General features: G+C 44.3%; 1 protein-coding gene across 10 annotated transcripts in view; it reads left to right on the top strand.

Annotated features, from left to right (window-relative positions):
- Positions 1-15671, top strand: part of SH3KBP1 (SH3 domain containing kinase binding protein 1) — a 331797-nt gene that overhangs the window by 296494 nt on the left and 19632 nt on the right. For all 10 annotated transcript variants that reach the window (XM_061407992.1, XM_061407995.1, XM_061407987.1 and 7 more), the window contains one exon: positions 2177-2262. In XM_061407992.1, coding sequence (XP_061263976.1) covers positions 2177-2262 — 86 coding nt within the window. The remainder of the gene's footprint in view (positions 1-2176; positions 2263-15671) is intronic.

Genomic DNA, 15671 nt, shown 5'->3' on the forward strand with positions numbered 1-15671 from the left:
GTCACCTCCAATCATCTTCCCCTTTGGCCAAAAGAAAAAAAGGCTAGTGGAATTAACTGGACCTTCCTTGCCTGAGTGACGTCTTTCCCCGGACAGAACATGTGTTCTCGTAAGTTTTAGTCCTTGGTGTGTTCCCAAAGGACAGAGTTGGCTGGCTGTGAGCACGACTTGAGTTTAGTCCGGGAATCGGGAAGATGACAGCCCCAAATCATTCCAGCTCCATAGCTACCAAGTAACAAGATTAAGAACCCTCAAGAATTTTTAAAAATGAAAGTGCTTTCTTACTAAGAGTAAGAAATGTATTTCTAAAACATTTCATTCAGAAGGTCACATTCAAATTAGCAGATGCAGGAGCCCTGCCAGTAAAGTGTTTTGAAATAAAAGTCCTCAATCCTGCCACTCCAGTTGGCTCAGCGTCTGTCCAGGCGAGTGTGCTTGTGGGACCTGGGCTTCAGTAGCCAGGGGATGTGTGTGTGTGGGGGGGGTTACCTGTGGAAACTCGGCCCAGGGGTCCCACAACCTTGAGGGTTGAGGCGAGGCAGTCTCCTGCTCTCACACAGTCCTCAAGTTGTCTTTCCTCTTGGTGGGGACCAAGCCATCTAGCCTAGCCTTGGTCCCGTGGAGTTCTCACCTCTGCTCATCTTCTGGCAAGGGCTCTTGAGGTTGAGAGTCAGTCTTGTTCATCTGGGAGCTGAGGGAAGCTGACCTCTTTCTCCTGGGCCTTCTCCACTGTCACAAGGATATGCGTGTCACACTGAATGCCACCCCCATCACCTCTTCTTGAGTGAGGAACCCAGAAGTCTGCCTCTTACCTCCAGGTTCATGGGTTGCCAGCTTCAGCTTTCTTCTATCCCCATTGCCTCCGGGACACACCAAACCCCATGGAACTCAGCCCAGCACCATTGACCTTTGCCAACTGACCTTTGCCAACCTTTGTCCTTTCACTGCTATCTGGGGACCTCAGACTTCAGCCCTGAGACTCCCTGGCCAGATGCCTCCCTCCCAGATGCCTTGGGCCCTTGCTCTGTCATGTCCTTTCTCCCTTTTCCTCCAAGGCCCAACTATAAGGCCACCTTCTCTGTGTGCCTATGGCCTGCCCACAGGTATCTGTCCTGACCCAGTTCTTGATTCCCTGAAGACTGAGATGCCCCTGTATCTTACTCAGCCTATGCCATGTGTGCTTGGGGCTCTCTGTCTGTCTCTTTCCCCCATTTAGACCATGAAACACCCCCCCAGAGTGGGTGCCACCTGGCTTGGCCCTCTCATTACCAAGTATCTCTCATTACTCAATAGCCATCAGTGTGGTGGGTATTTGACAAATGCTCCTGGAGTGAATCTGTTACCTGTGTAGTTTGGCTACATGGTGACCACAGGGGTTGTGACCAAAGTCTCTTGCTTTAAGAGCAAAGATCTGCCTGTTTCACTTGCCATCACAGACCTTGGATAATCTAGTTTGTGGCTCATGTCCCTGAAAGGGTCCCCAGAACTGCCCATTTTGGGGGGACTTGGAGGAATCTTCTGCCTGTGCATGAGTGGCCTGTTTCTCTCATCATCTTGGAGGCCTGTCCACATCCTCCCAACGGGCTGCTCCTAGCCCACATACAGAGGAAAGTCTCTTGTGTCCCAACGGGCCTGGGGGCACCCACCCAACAGCTGTCTCATTTTACGGGCCCCCACCCTAGCGCCAGCCATCAGGCTGCCAGATCTCAACTTGACACCTTGTGCCTGTCAACAGCCTGGCTGATGCCTCAGCTCCAGGCCAGAAACCCTTTTTCTCAAGGTTAAAAGTAGCCGACCTTTGACAAGTGGCACTGGCTAAATTCCTGTCTCCTTAAAAGGGAAGCTCCCGGTTATCGTTCGCTGGTGCTTATTTGGCCATGGGGCGGGAGCGGGCCCTGCGTCGCACCCTGTGGGCCAGCAGGAGGATTTGTGGCTGAAGGTGCCTTGCTGAACACTCGTTATTAAAATAGCCATCTTTGAAAATGTGTGTGGGAGAGGAGGGCTTTCAGTGTATCGGCTGGTTTGCACCAAGGCCCACGTGGTTGGACAGCTTGTCGGCTCCCATTGGCCCCCTCCCAGGAAACAGTGCGACCCACCCCAGGCGCAGCATACCCCTTAAATTGTGTGCAAGAAAGCTGACAAAATGATTATTAAAAGACTTGTGTCTTTAATGTAGGGGTGACGGTGCCAAGATCGACTTGGTGGGCAGCTCGATACCTGGCATGCTGGACAAGGACCTCTCAGATCGCAGCAATGACATTGGTGAGTAAGGAGAGCATTCTTCGTTCTCTTTGCAAAACTTGAAAGGAGCTGCAGAGCGTGGTTTGCCCCTTCCAGTGGCCTGCTGTCAGCTAACTCAACCATTTAAATGCGAAGCTAACAGCCCTTGGTCAGTTTTGATGTTGCAGTTTTCTAAGGAAGGGACGTGAGGATGGTTTCCACATTAAAGCAGAATGCCTGGGATTTTTACTCTCCCTGACCTTCGGAGAAATTCCTTGCGAGGTCTAATGAAAAGAAATGATGGATAAACCTTTTGGAGAAGTGGACATTAGCATTTATATTCATATTTTCCAGCGATTTATGTATTTAGTGTAAAAAGGTGAATGGGTGGACATGCCATGTGGCAGAATTCACTGTAGACACAGCACTAAGTGTTTTTACTTCGTGTTAAAAATGAGCTTTGGTGGAGTAATTGCCACTTAGTTTGGAACATGAGTTTTCCTAAGGTCAAGATCCCACCATGTGGCAAATGGGAAGGTACCTGGAGCCTGTGGGTAGACAAGTCCGAGGGCTTGAAGCGGGGGTGTGCGTGGGTGGAGTGCAGTCAAGTGCATGCTGTTTGGGTGATAGCCCTTTGAAGAAGTCTGGGTTCAGGGACTACATTAGTTTCATCTTTACATCTTTATTTGTATCCATAATGGCCAGAAGGATACATTTTGGAATTAGCCTTTTATAAGTGAAATTTTTTATTTTGAAATAGAGGTTCACACACAATTATAAGAAACAATGAAGAGAGATCCACATACCCTTTGCCCAGTGTCTTCCAGTGGTGACATCTTATGAAACTAGAGTGCACGGTCACAGCGGGATATTGACATCGATACAGCCCATGGGGCTCTTCAGTTGTAGCAGTGCTCGTGTGTGTTTAGTTCTCTGCGCTTAGGTCACACGTGTAGGTTTGTATATCCACCACCAGAGTCAAGATGCAGAACGTTTCTATCACCGCTAGGATCCCTCATTGTGGCCTTTTTATAACTATTAATACTAAGCACATCTCCCGCCCCGCTTCCCTTCCCTAAGCTCTGGCAACCACTATCAGGGGTTGATTTGAAGTGGAAGGTTCTAGCATGATTTGCATCGGCTGCTCAATTTAGAAACAAATGGCTGACAGTTAGCAGGCCTTGTAAGAGGTACTGGGGCGCCTATCATGAGCAGTCTCATCACCTGGGGTTACTCTTTTTGGGGTGCTGTTTTATTCTGAACCTACTAATCGAGTTGCATCTTTGCAACTGCTGACCTGCAGTCTGGTCCGGTCTTATGACAGCCTGGGAGTACGATACGTTGTTGTGACCATAAACACCACAAGTACTTGCTCTGGTTTCAGAAACTCTTTTACATCCTCTCATAGCCTTTGAGAAGCCTGGTCAGGAAGTGTGACCAGGAGCTTTTGACAGCTTGGGCTGATGCAACAATAATAGCAACACTGGCCTGCTACAGCTTTGGACCTGGTTAAAGGGCAGAAAAGAGCAGAGCGGCCATTGGCTGTGAACGAGAAGGAATCATCAGAATGAGCGTGATTAAGTCCTGGTTTCACTGCTATGGTTCAGCCTTTGGGCCCCATGCTAAGGCCGGCTGGCCCATTGGCAAAGTGGCAGTGAGGGTCCCATGGGGAGCCCCCAGGAAAGGAGGTGTTACCCACATCCAGGATGCACAGGGCTATGCCCTGCTGTGAAGGGCATTGGCCCTTAAGCCTTGTTTCCTTTGGGTCTGGAGATGGCTAAGGTGGCTGTCGCAAAAATAAGAATCCTAGGATTTTCAGTCTGATGATGTAGTTCGGAAATACTGGGGCGTTGATGGAGGGGGCTTGGCCTATGCAAGCTTTTCATACTGTGTATGGATCAGGGAGCCCAGAAAGAGATGCTGATGTTTGGTTCACTCTCATTTTTCCAAGAAGACATTAATCCCAGAAGACTAATTCCTCAAGCTAATAATTTAATGTATATATTATTTGCATTGCCAGAAATAATGATTGGCAGCCTTGTCAACAACCACTAAATACTTGAGTATCTACTCTTCAAGTACAAGATTTCAACAGATGCCAGGGTCCTTGTACACAGGCCCCACTTTCCAGGGGCTTTGGGTCTGTTGTGGCCCCCAAGACAGCAAATGGGAAGTGTCACACTGACTATGCTAACTAAGTGTTAGAAAGTAATACTGATCAGAGTTGGAGCTGCTCCATGATGTCCAGGATGTCAGGGCAGGCTCTGCAAAGTGGGACAGACTGACCTGAATCTGGAAGTTAAATTCGCTTCAGTCAAGGCAGAAGCAGGCAGGAAAGTCACATGGGGAGTGCTGATCCTGGGCATCGGTCAGCCTGGCACAGAGCAAGGTGCTAACCCAGAAATGGAAGTCAGGGCTGCTCTGAATTTGGGAGGGATGGATTTGTCATTTTTTCTATAGGCAGTGGGAGCCATGGGTGGTTGACACTGAAGTGACATGATCAAGTCTAAAAATTGAGATAATAACTGGTGGAGCTTTGTGGAACCCATCAGATGAAGGGTAGATGGGTGTCAGGGAGTCAGGTTTGTTGATAGTTCACCTGAGAGGTAGTGAGAGAGAGCCAGAGGCCAGCTGCTCACAGGAGGATTGGAAAGAAGGGGGATAGTTGTGGAGCAGCAATGAGAGAGAATGATCATTGGTCCTCAAGAGCAGATCAGATTTGGGAGTGGGGAGGAGGAGAGACTGATTTGTTAGCTCTGAGGGTTTTTAGGGTTGGGGGACTGACTGAGGTGGGGAAGTGACTTGGATTGAAATAAACATATCCAGAGGAGAAACTGGTTTGGGGTAAACATGATGAATTTAAGCATGTTGACATTGAGGTGTGGTCAGACATCCCGCATCGGTGCTCCATGTGGATTGAAGGTGGAGGCTGAGGCCAGAGAGGTGGGCAGGGATTGCAGTGGAGATTAGAACCTTCCAGGAGATGAGAAGGCAGGGCTGGGCACCTGAGGACCTGGGATTGAGTGTTGATTGTGCTGCTTCCTGGCTTGGTGACCTTCTGTAATTTACACCAACTCTCTGAGCTTCAACTTGCTTTCTCTGTAAAGACTACTACTGTCTCTCTCAGCTTCTTCACCTTGTCTTCCAGAATTATGTAAAATCACTTGATGAGCTGCTGAAAGGCAGAGATGCTAATTTTTCATGTTGTTTGCTTAAAAGTGATAGTCAGGAAAATAAGTAAAATCCTTACCATGAGAAAAGACAAAGAAGGACCTAGAACTGAGGACTAAACCTGGTGCAAAGCCCACACCTAAGGGAAAAGTGGGCTCTTACAGCATCACCAGGGCCAATGGAGGAGAGGATTTTAAGCAGTGTCTTAGGTCCAAATCCAGAAACGTTCTTTGCAGGTGGGTCTGTCAAGATTAGGACATTGCCGAGGGGCTGGGTCTCTTCCGGGCTGCTTTTGTATATCTGCTTTTGTAGCATCTGTTCATTGCTTTGAATCAAGAAGGAAATTATCTGTACCAGAATGTTTTGTTAGTGATTCAGACAATTGAAGCTGTCCAAATGTGGGCCGCAATGAAATCACAGAATACAGCCTTAAAACCCATTAGAAATCATCGTTGGTAGCTATAAATGAATCTGTGTTTCCTCTTAATAAAGCTATAATTTTAAATTATTATAATATTAAATTAGAGAAGGTGGCTTTTTCAGGTCTCGTGTGGGCAGCTACCAGCATCTGTCTGCCCAAGATAATTGGGAATGAAATCAGTTGGTCCAAAGCTGACTTGCTGATGTCAGTTTGAGATATTGTTTGTATCAAACTATGTGGCCATATTTCAAGTAGCATAATAGGAATACATGGATGAGCTCCAAACAGGCCTGTGCATGAATAGAAAGGAAAATTAAATTGTCCAGTTTTCTCTTGCTGATGGAAGAATCTCTGTTCCGATTGAGTGGGAGATTATAGGCCGCAAAGTCAAGTGCCATAACATTTACTTTTATTATGCAGTATGTTGTAGTTCCCATGGCATGGTGGGATTTCTTGTTACACTTCAATGCTACAGAGATTTTCTGTTCCTCTCCCACTAAAGCACATAGCAACGGGCCTCCAGGTGTGAAGCAGCCTGGGAACTAAGCCATCTAGTTGCAATTAACTGACTTCAAAAAAAGCCTTTCTCATTCCTCTTCAGTTGCTTGACTTCTTTGTTTTGACTCTTGTGTTCCATTCTATTCAAATCTCATCATACTTTTCCCACTTTGGTCTCTTTACATGGACGCCATCCCCTGTTCCCTTGAGGAAGCTGATTCCCCCTGTATTTTTTCAGCAGACCCACAGTTTTCTTAAATTGGGGCCCACTCGGGCATTGGCATAAATACAGGTATGTGATAGAATCGTCACAAAGTGTTTGGAAAGCCTAGGAGTGCTTTCTCAGAATCTTTTATAGTAGAACATGCCTTTATAATCTTTTTGATTCTTCTTTGAGGTACAATTTGTGATAGTTTCTTCCAAGTAAAATAGCTGTGTGTATAACGTCCTGGTATTAGAATCATTCCTCCAGGGCAATGAAGAGTGTATGCTCGCTCTCTTCATCTCCCTCTGCTGTCATCCTGAGATTATAGTGGTGAACTCATAGCAATGGGAGTGAGCAAAGGAGAGGAGAAAAGGAGTTAATAGTCGCTGGGTACCTACTAAATGCTTGGTATATTTTATATATTTTTCATCATCATCAACCCTGTGAGGGAGGTGTAATGTCTTGTTTTACAAGGAAGGGACAGGGACTAAAGAAAGTCAAGTGACTTGGGAAAGGTTAACTGCCTGGTAAATAGCAGATTTGGATTTGAACCTAGTTCCCCCTGACCCATAGAGCCCAAATTTTCCTGTGTACAAAGTTGGTCTGTATCAGCAGTTCTCAGCCATTCTCCCCAGGGGACATTTGGCAATGTCTGGAGACAGTTTTGCTTGTTACAACATGGTGGGAGTGGGATGCTACTGGCATCTAGTGGGTGGAGACCAGGGATGCTGTTAAACGTTCTGCAATGCACAGGGCAACCCCCACAGCAAAGACCAATCTGGTGCCAGGGTCAGTAGCGCCACAGTTGAGAAAGCCAGGTGGTGAGTTGGGAACAGCTGGGCCAAGGACAGTGTCCCCTCAGTTGAATGCAGCCTTGTGGTCCTGGAATAGCTCATCTTGCTTCTTGGGATTCTTTATAAAACGTCATGTGAAAATGGTTTCAGAGCTTTTGGCACCTGGTGCATTTAGATACCAAAAATTAAATATATTTAAGTTATTCACCTAAACATGGACCAAGGAAGTTGCCATGACCTTTGAGAAGACACTCATTCTCTTTCTCCTTGCCCTATAAAAAAATAATATAATTTGCATTTAATTTTCATACACAAACAGTGTTATATTTGAGACTAGTTACTCTCCAAAGACTTAATACCCAGTGTTTAAATGGACATTAAATAAAAGGACAACAAACATGAAATTTAATCAATGCTAAGTTAGAAATTTGTGTGGTAAAGCTGAAGACTATATATAGTTTAAAGCAGTTTAATAGTGACCAGTAACACAAAGTTTTTGTCAATGTGACCCCAAGTCTCTGTAAACAAGTGATGAAAATTTTAACTTACTTGAAATTTCTGCCTTTTACCATAAGAAACCATCTCTTTGGGTTTCTTGGACAGATCTTAGGGGAAGAGTTAGGTCCCCAAGCTTTGGGCTGTTGATTTTTGTGTTCTTTTTTGTTCCCCTTCATATTTTTAATTTCCCTTTTGGAGCTCCCAGTCCAGTAACTGGATCTTGCAGCATTTCAGGTCATTGAGCAATTTCTCGGGTTTAATAGGACAACATATACTGTATCCTGCCTGCCTTAGAGAACCCCGTAAGTGACATTTGGAGTGTTCCAGAAGGTCTCCTGGCTGAACTTGTGTGTGAGCAAGCCACATCTCTAAGCTTATTCGAGAGCCCCAGCTCACTCTGACAGGCAGTGTCCCTTTACCAGTGACCTTCAGACGTGACCTTTGGGATCAGGACAGTGGCCAGCATGACCTGTACAGAGGAAAGGAAGATGTGATACCTGCTGTGTCACCGTCAACTCTGCACATGAGGCTGTGGGGTCTGCATGTGCGGAGCTCTGCTCCTATCCGGGGACACCAGTGAGGATTAAACTTCAAGTCATATCAGGATAATTTGGGAAGCAAGTGTGACGACAAAAGCAAAAGAGATTGTACTTAGGATCGAACACTTTATACCAAGGAAGGGAAACAGATTGAACTTCTAATTGGTGGGTCTTGAACCTAGTCAGTCCCTCTGACCAGTTTTGGTTTCCACGCCGTGCTTCTGGACTTAGCCTTGGCTCATAAAAGGCTCTCTGTCTGGGTACCCCCTGCATTACCTCTTCCCCTGGTTCCCGACCTCACATCTAAGATTCTTAGGACTCACAGCCAATCTTATAGAAGACAGGCTGATGGCAGGCCTTGTCCTTCTCAGCACTTCTACAGCTCTGATCCCAGATGTTCCACTGCCAGATCTTCACCATTAGAAACATCAGTCCAGACCAAAACTGAGGTGCTCACTTCTGCCAGCTTGGCCCCCTCACAGAGCAACCCTGGCCTTTGGCAGTCTGTCGCATTGTTAGGTTTGTGCTTTGATGGGTGCCACAGACTCCTTTGACCTCGTGACATCTGATAAGCATGAAAGCAGTAAACATTCACAGTGCTAGTAGGAAAAGCTTCGTGAATACTCTAGAGACACAGGTGGAGGTTAAACAAAGCCAAGTGGGGGTGACGATGATAACCAGTGCATAACCTCCCAGGAGCAAGGTATTTGGGAGTGTGAATTATTCTAAAACAGAGAATGAACAGTACCCTCCTGCCCGAGCCACCCACAGCCATCAGCCTGCCCCAAGGAAGAGTGAGTGACTGGTCAGATGAGAGAGGGGAACATTTGGGTGTGCAGCAAGCATCCTTCAGATGGGTCTTGGCTGCAAGAGGGTCACAATGTCTCCGCTTGCTGTGTGGACTTGTAGCCAGCCCCAGAAGTCCACCTGTGTGCCGGGGCTTTATGCCCTCCCCTCCCTCTCTGGACAGGGCCTGGCACTCTTCGTTCAGCCCAGCTGCTTCACCGCCTCTGCTTTCACTACATGCTGGGACCATTTTCAGCTTTAAGAATATAAATGCAAAGGGATACCCCGTAGGTTCAAAGTAGTCTATATCACAGCAAAGAGACAATATAGTAACCTCTGTTACATACACAGTGTGCCCACTGAGGCCTCTGCGCTGCGACTGAATGTTCAGGTAAGAAGGGAGCAAGTGACGGTCAGCGCTCAGATTGCACATGGCATTTACTTGGCCTGTGATGGCCCTTCCACCCACTGGCTGTGGATTCATGGACTGGCAGAGCCCTGTCTGGCTTCCATTTGACTTGTAAATATCCAGAAGGATACACAACTTGCCAGAAAACCATGCTCAAGTACCCCTTTGTCATACTAAAAGCATTCTGGACAAATGCTTTATGAAGGAGGAAAGCTGAGTTCTCAAACTCCTTCTAGTCATGGACTCTTGGGAAGGCGTGGGCTGGGAACCTCAGCCCACTCTGCCTCCCACTGCCTTTGGTTCATTCAGTGACAAAAGTGATGAGCTCTTGTGGAGTAAGCTTGGGGGGCCCATTTGAAGGGAATTGGATCTGGTGGTGACAAGCTAAGGGTGAGGTGTCAGTGAACAACAAGCCCTAGTTTCAAGTCAGAAGATCTTTATTTAGCTTCCCAATGACCTATCGTGGCACTCTCCACCTCTCCAGGCCTGAGTCCTTTCTCTCGAGGTGGTTTACAATCTTTGGAATTTCACAGACTCATTTATCCCAGTTCCCCCACTAAAGCCTTTTAATTTGAAGGACTGCTCATTTTTATTTGACTAATGAAGCACATTTTAAAAAACAAATGCCATCATCTGGTAGGAGATAATCTCCAATTTAAAAATTGAACATACTTGGCTTACTGGGAGACTCACCACGTTGACCTTCTTTTTCTTGGCACTTGACGTGTGCTTTGGAGATAACTTTGTTGTTACGAATGCATACCAGTTCTTGGGAGTGACCTTGGAAAACTACTGGTCTAGCACAGGTCTGCAGAGATGCGGTGTAGGAGGAGGAAACAGGTGGGGGCAAATGAAAGGCCCCAGACAGAGGCAGGTATTGAAGCTGGGGTAAAAACTCAGCACCCAGAAATGAACAATTAGCTTAATTTTTTATAGAGATATAATTGCCAGTTGTTTTAAAAAAAATCACTCATGGAATGTCAGAATCGTAAGGGCATTTAAAATACTTAGTACCTCTGTCCTCTGCCTTTGCCCACGACTGGAGTATGGGGGCCTGCCAATCCTTCTAGCAGCTCTGCCCAGCACAGTAGAACAAGTGCTTCAGCCAGGAGGAACTTCCTCCTCGAGTTTTGCTCTCAGCATCATTTTGGCACTTGATGTGCTTTGGAGTACATATTCTGGACATTGAGATACTCTTTCACATGTGCATTAGAATTTGCTATTTTGACTGCCCTCCACTCCTCTTTCTCTAACCACTGTTGAAGAAGAAATGCCCTGTTCAAAGAACATGCACCCTCTGCCTGCCTGCGGCTCATCCCACTGAAGTGAGCCATCAGCAGGGTGTCAGCCTCTTAGGAGCTTGTTTTTTTTTTATCCTTAAACCAGGGGCTTAGAGGAACTGATCCAAGGGGCCCAGTTCAGCCCTGTAGTCTTATTTTTCTGACTCAATCTGTTTATTTTAGCTGAGTTTTCTGGACGTTGAGAAAACTGCTCTGCTGGTAACCGCTGAATCCTCTGTAAGATTAAATAGCTTGTTCTTTCATTTGTCTCTTTGCCTCACTTCCTCTAGTTCTGTTAGTTCCTTAAACCCAGAATTGATAATTTTCTCCTTTCTGAGTTCTCATCCAGGGTTTTCTTTGGCCTAAAGATTTTTGCTTATAAGAGATTTGCTGGCCATCTGGAAATTTAAATCATTAAGAATTAAGGGCATAACAGTTTAGGCAGAACTTTTTATGAAGTTTAAAAATTCATTCACCTTTAAAATACTCATTATGATTTTTTCACCCAAATTCTTACAGAAAAATGTAAAAGGTGGGATGTTTGTCATCCAAAATAAGTTTGAGTACCAGAGAAAACCCTTATATGGAGGCAAGATAATCCCACAGAACCACTGAGGAAAGTGGTGGTGTGTTACATAGACCGTGGGTTTTCAGATAAGGGCACTTGGATTTGAATTCCTAGCTCCGCAATCTGGGTTAAGAGACTCTGAGCTCCTTTTTCCTCTTCTATATGACAGGGTTAGTTACTAATGCCCACCTGCCTCAGAGGGTTGTTGTAGAATTTAGAGCTAATGATGTGACGTGGCTGAAACAAAACAGGTTCTTTCAGAGTGGTAGTTGGTATAGCTGTGGTTCGGTAAGAGAGAACCACATATCACCCTTCATTCTTACCATGACTCCTGTTATCAGAAATTAGGAAAGTTCTTGAACACATAAATCAGCTGAAATTTTGACAACTGTATCAGAGATCTTTTCATATGTGATTTGCTCAGTTGTCTTTTTATATTAAACAGCTTTTTCCCACCCCACAAAGGGGAAAAGGCGCTCACTTAAAAAAATGAAAGAACGTAGGAAGTTAGGGAAATTCCCTAGAATCTCAGCCTCTTCCTGAGATAATCACTGTTAACTTGGTGTACACACTTTTAGAAGTCTTTCTGTGATTGGATGGAGGTTTTTAAAATGTTATCATGTTGAAATACAGTTCTAGTCCTTACTTGTTCTTTTGTACTAAATAATGTGTGTTTGCCATCTTTCCGCAAAAGTCACATAGATCAACCTTATATTTTTAAAGGCTGCATGATGTTCCATTGTGTGATTCTACTGTAACCTGTTCATTTTGGGCAATGTTGCAAAGATCACCTTAGGACAATGATCTGCAAACATGAACCTTGGGGGACCATAGAGATCTCCCAGGCCACAGATAGCACCTTGTCTTCTTATGTACTCTTCTTCAGACTCATCTCCTGAGAGTCCTGATGTCACGCTGCTTTTCCTTTCTCACTCCCCTTTCTCATTTGCCCTCTCTCACCTCATGTGGTATAGCCAATCTCTTGCCCACTCCAGGGGTACAAAAACCTCTGGTGGAAACTCAGAAATAATTCTGAGATTGGTGTTAGACTTGATTAAATAAAAGACTCTATTGACTGGACCAAAAAAACACATCCATTTACAAGCCAGTTGGTTTCTAATCCTCTTGCTTCCATCCAAATTGAAGGAGGTACCCACTGAGTTGTTCATTGATAGATAGTTAAAAATAGTTCTTGATGTTAGCCCACTGTCTGATTTTTGGTATGTAACTTGGAAGGACTTCAAAGAATTAAGTGACATTGTGATAACAAAATTCTTTCCATTCCTGTCTACTTATTTTTGTGTTAACAGAGTTTCTTGGCACTTATATCTATAAAGTGGAAAATAGGAATAGAATCAATATCAAGCTGAATATAAATACACATGAAGTGATTGAGGGAGATGCCAAATAAAATTCTACTTGTTATGCTATTAAATTCCTTATCAAAATGTGTATACATATGTTTTGATCATTTTCATAGTAATAATGATAGGTCAATCCAGAAAAAAGTCATTTTTATACCTAGAGCCTTATGATTTCAGGAAATGAAAAAGTTATTTTCAGTTTATATACATGTTCATATGGCAGGAAGAGATGAAAAATTAACAATGGATAAAATTAACAAAAGCATAAAACATACTACATTAGAATAAAATTCAGCAGTGGAAGTATGATGGATATATGAATTCAAAAAGGGAAAGGAATGGTGCAGAATTTCCAACCATTAAAGAAGAACTTATTCATGATTTTTTAAATGGATGATGGTGGTTGTTAAATTGGTATGGTATCAGATTTACATTGAATATATTCAAGAGAGCAATAGTTATATTTTAAGATATCAATGTTTATAATATATACATTATATTATGTAATATATATAGTAAATAATAATTTCTATATTATAATAGAAATTGTGTGACTAAAATTTGTGAAAAATTTAGATGTCAACTTAACCTGTGTGAGGGAGTACATAGATTTTTTAAATTATTTTAGGAGGAACACTGGTAAACAGTCTGAATGCCCCTAGCCTCATGAATATGTCATTCTACATGTATAGAAACATTGCTATGGGTTAATTTCTAGAAGCAGAATATCTGAGGGTGTACACATTTACATTTTGTGACAGATATTGCCAAACAGCATTACATAAAGGTTGCACCAGTTTACAATATGTTAGTATTTACTAACATAACTACAATTTCTAATAGATACATTATTTGCTAAATCATTTTCAATGACAAATTTGGGCCTGTAGTGAGCAATTTTTAACAGAATGCAAAAGTGAAGTGTTACCACCCCCCTCCCCCCACGTTGCTGGCTATGGATGCACGTGAAGCTCTTTACTTCTCAGTGCTAGACTTCAGGAAGATGTACCCTACCCCCTTCCCAGATCCCTTCTGCTGATCTCAATTAGGTCACCAGACTGTCACTGCTAATTTCATCTTATACCTGTCTCTCGTATTAGCTAGCAGAATTTGTAATTATGTCTGTAAAATCCTGTCTCTCTCCAGAGGCTCTGAGCTCCATGGGGTGGGGCCCACAGCTGTTTTGTTCATCGCTGCACACCGCCCCCCACCCCACCCCTATGCCTAACCCAGAGCCTGGCTCACAGGTCTCACTTAGGAACTGTGTACTGAATGAAGGAGCTGAGCACATGCGAGAAGAAATAGCACGATGTAGGATCACGTTAGAGATCTTCATTGTTGCTAGCCCCATGTAGCTATTTAAATTTAATTTAAATCATCACACTTAGCCATGTTCTGTGTGCTCAGTTAGCCACACAGGGCTAGTGGCACCATATTGGATAGTGCAGATATAGCCAGTTTCCATCATCCCAGCAAGTTTTAATGGATAGTAGTGTTATAAGTGATTGTCCTTTTATTCTCAGAACTTTCCCTGTGTCTGGCACACAGTAGTTACTTAACAAATGTTTAAGTGAATGAGTAAACAAACTTTATCTCCCTCTTTTATTCTTGAGCTACAAGTTTCCATGTAAAAGTTACTCTGCACTGAATAGACCAACATTCCCCCTTAACTTGCCTCACAGCTTATATTTCTTGCCAGAGATTTCTTTAAAGAAGCCAGCCCCCTTTTCAGTCCTTTTAAGAGCACATTTAAATAAAATAGAACAAAGGCAGCTTCTTCTCAGAGCACAGAGTTATTTCTACACACACACAAATTACATTTTCTGGCATCTTGCTGTTGATGGAGGAACAATTCTCAGAACTCACTATCAGTTGGATGAGAAGGAAGGTCCAGTAGGAACACTGCTGTCTGTCCAGTGCTCTGTAATGGAAAGAATGTCACCAGCGTGAATCTAAGAGTGCACCCTGCCACTTTCTGACTGTGACCTTGATAATGTTGTCTAACCTGTGACCTCCCTGTCTCGTTTATGGAATAGAGTAGCGTGCTTGGCATGGGTTTTTGGGAGGGCTGGATGAGCACACTCTCATGAAGGGTGGAGTAGTAGGGTGGCTGACCGGTAGCTCACGTTTGTTTACTCCTAGCCGCCTGTATTGGAGAAGGCAATGGCACCCCACTCCAGTACTCTTGCCTGGAAAATCCCATGGATGGAGAAGCCTGGTAGGCTGCAATCCATGGGGTCGGTATGAGTCGGACATGACTGAGCGATTTCACTTTCACTTTTCACTTTCATGCATTGGAGAAGGAAATGGCAACCCACTCCAGTGTTTTGCCTGGAGAATCCCAGGGACGGGGGAGCCTGGTGGGCTGCCGTCTCTGGGGTCACACAGAGTCGGACACGACTGAAGCGACTTAGCAGCAGCAGCGGCAGCCGCCGCCTGTATCTTGAAAACTTCACCCTAGTTGATAAATGAAAACAAAACAGCAAATCTGCTATATCCATACACATTTTGGAGGGCTTATTTTCCCACAGAATCTAATCATTGCTTAAATGAGAATTTTTCAGTTGGTGACTCAGCTGATGCAGGTGTTCATTGACCCCTCATAACAGGCCTATCTTTGCAGTCTGCACAGATTTTTCACATGAGTCAAAGGATTTCCACGCAGGGTGAGATTTCCTCCTGACCAGACTACCTTGAGATGCTTCTTCTTTGTAGAGAATATACCTGCGGCCCTGTGGGTTTAGAGTTTTCTCATCTTAAATCTTAAAAAAAGAAAAATCTTGTTGTGGCTTGGTTTTCTTTTTTTAAAAGATTTAGCCTTGCTCTTAAATTTCTGCTCCCAGGTCCCACAGCTCCATCATTGGCATCTGAAAACAAAATTCTACCTGCGTGATCTGAAAGGGTTTTCACATAATCTC

This window comes from Bos javanicus, chromosome X, assembly GCF_032452875.1.
Source record: "Bos javanicus breed banteng chromosome X, ARS-OSU_banteng_1.0, whole genome shotgun sequence".
Taxonomy (NCBI): domain Eukaryota; kingdom Metazoa; phylum Chordata; class Mammalia; order Artiodactyla; family Bovidae; genus Bos; species Bos javanicus.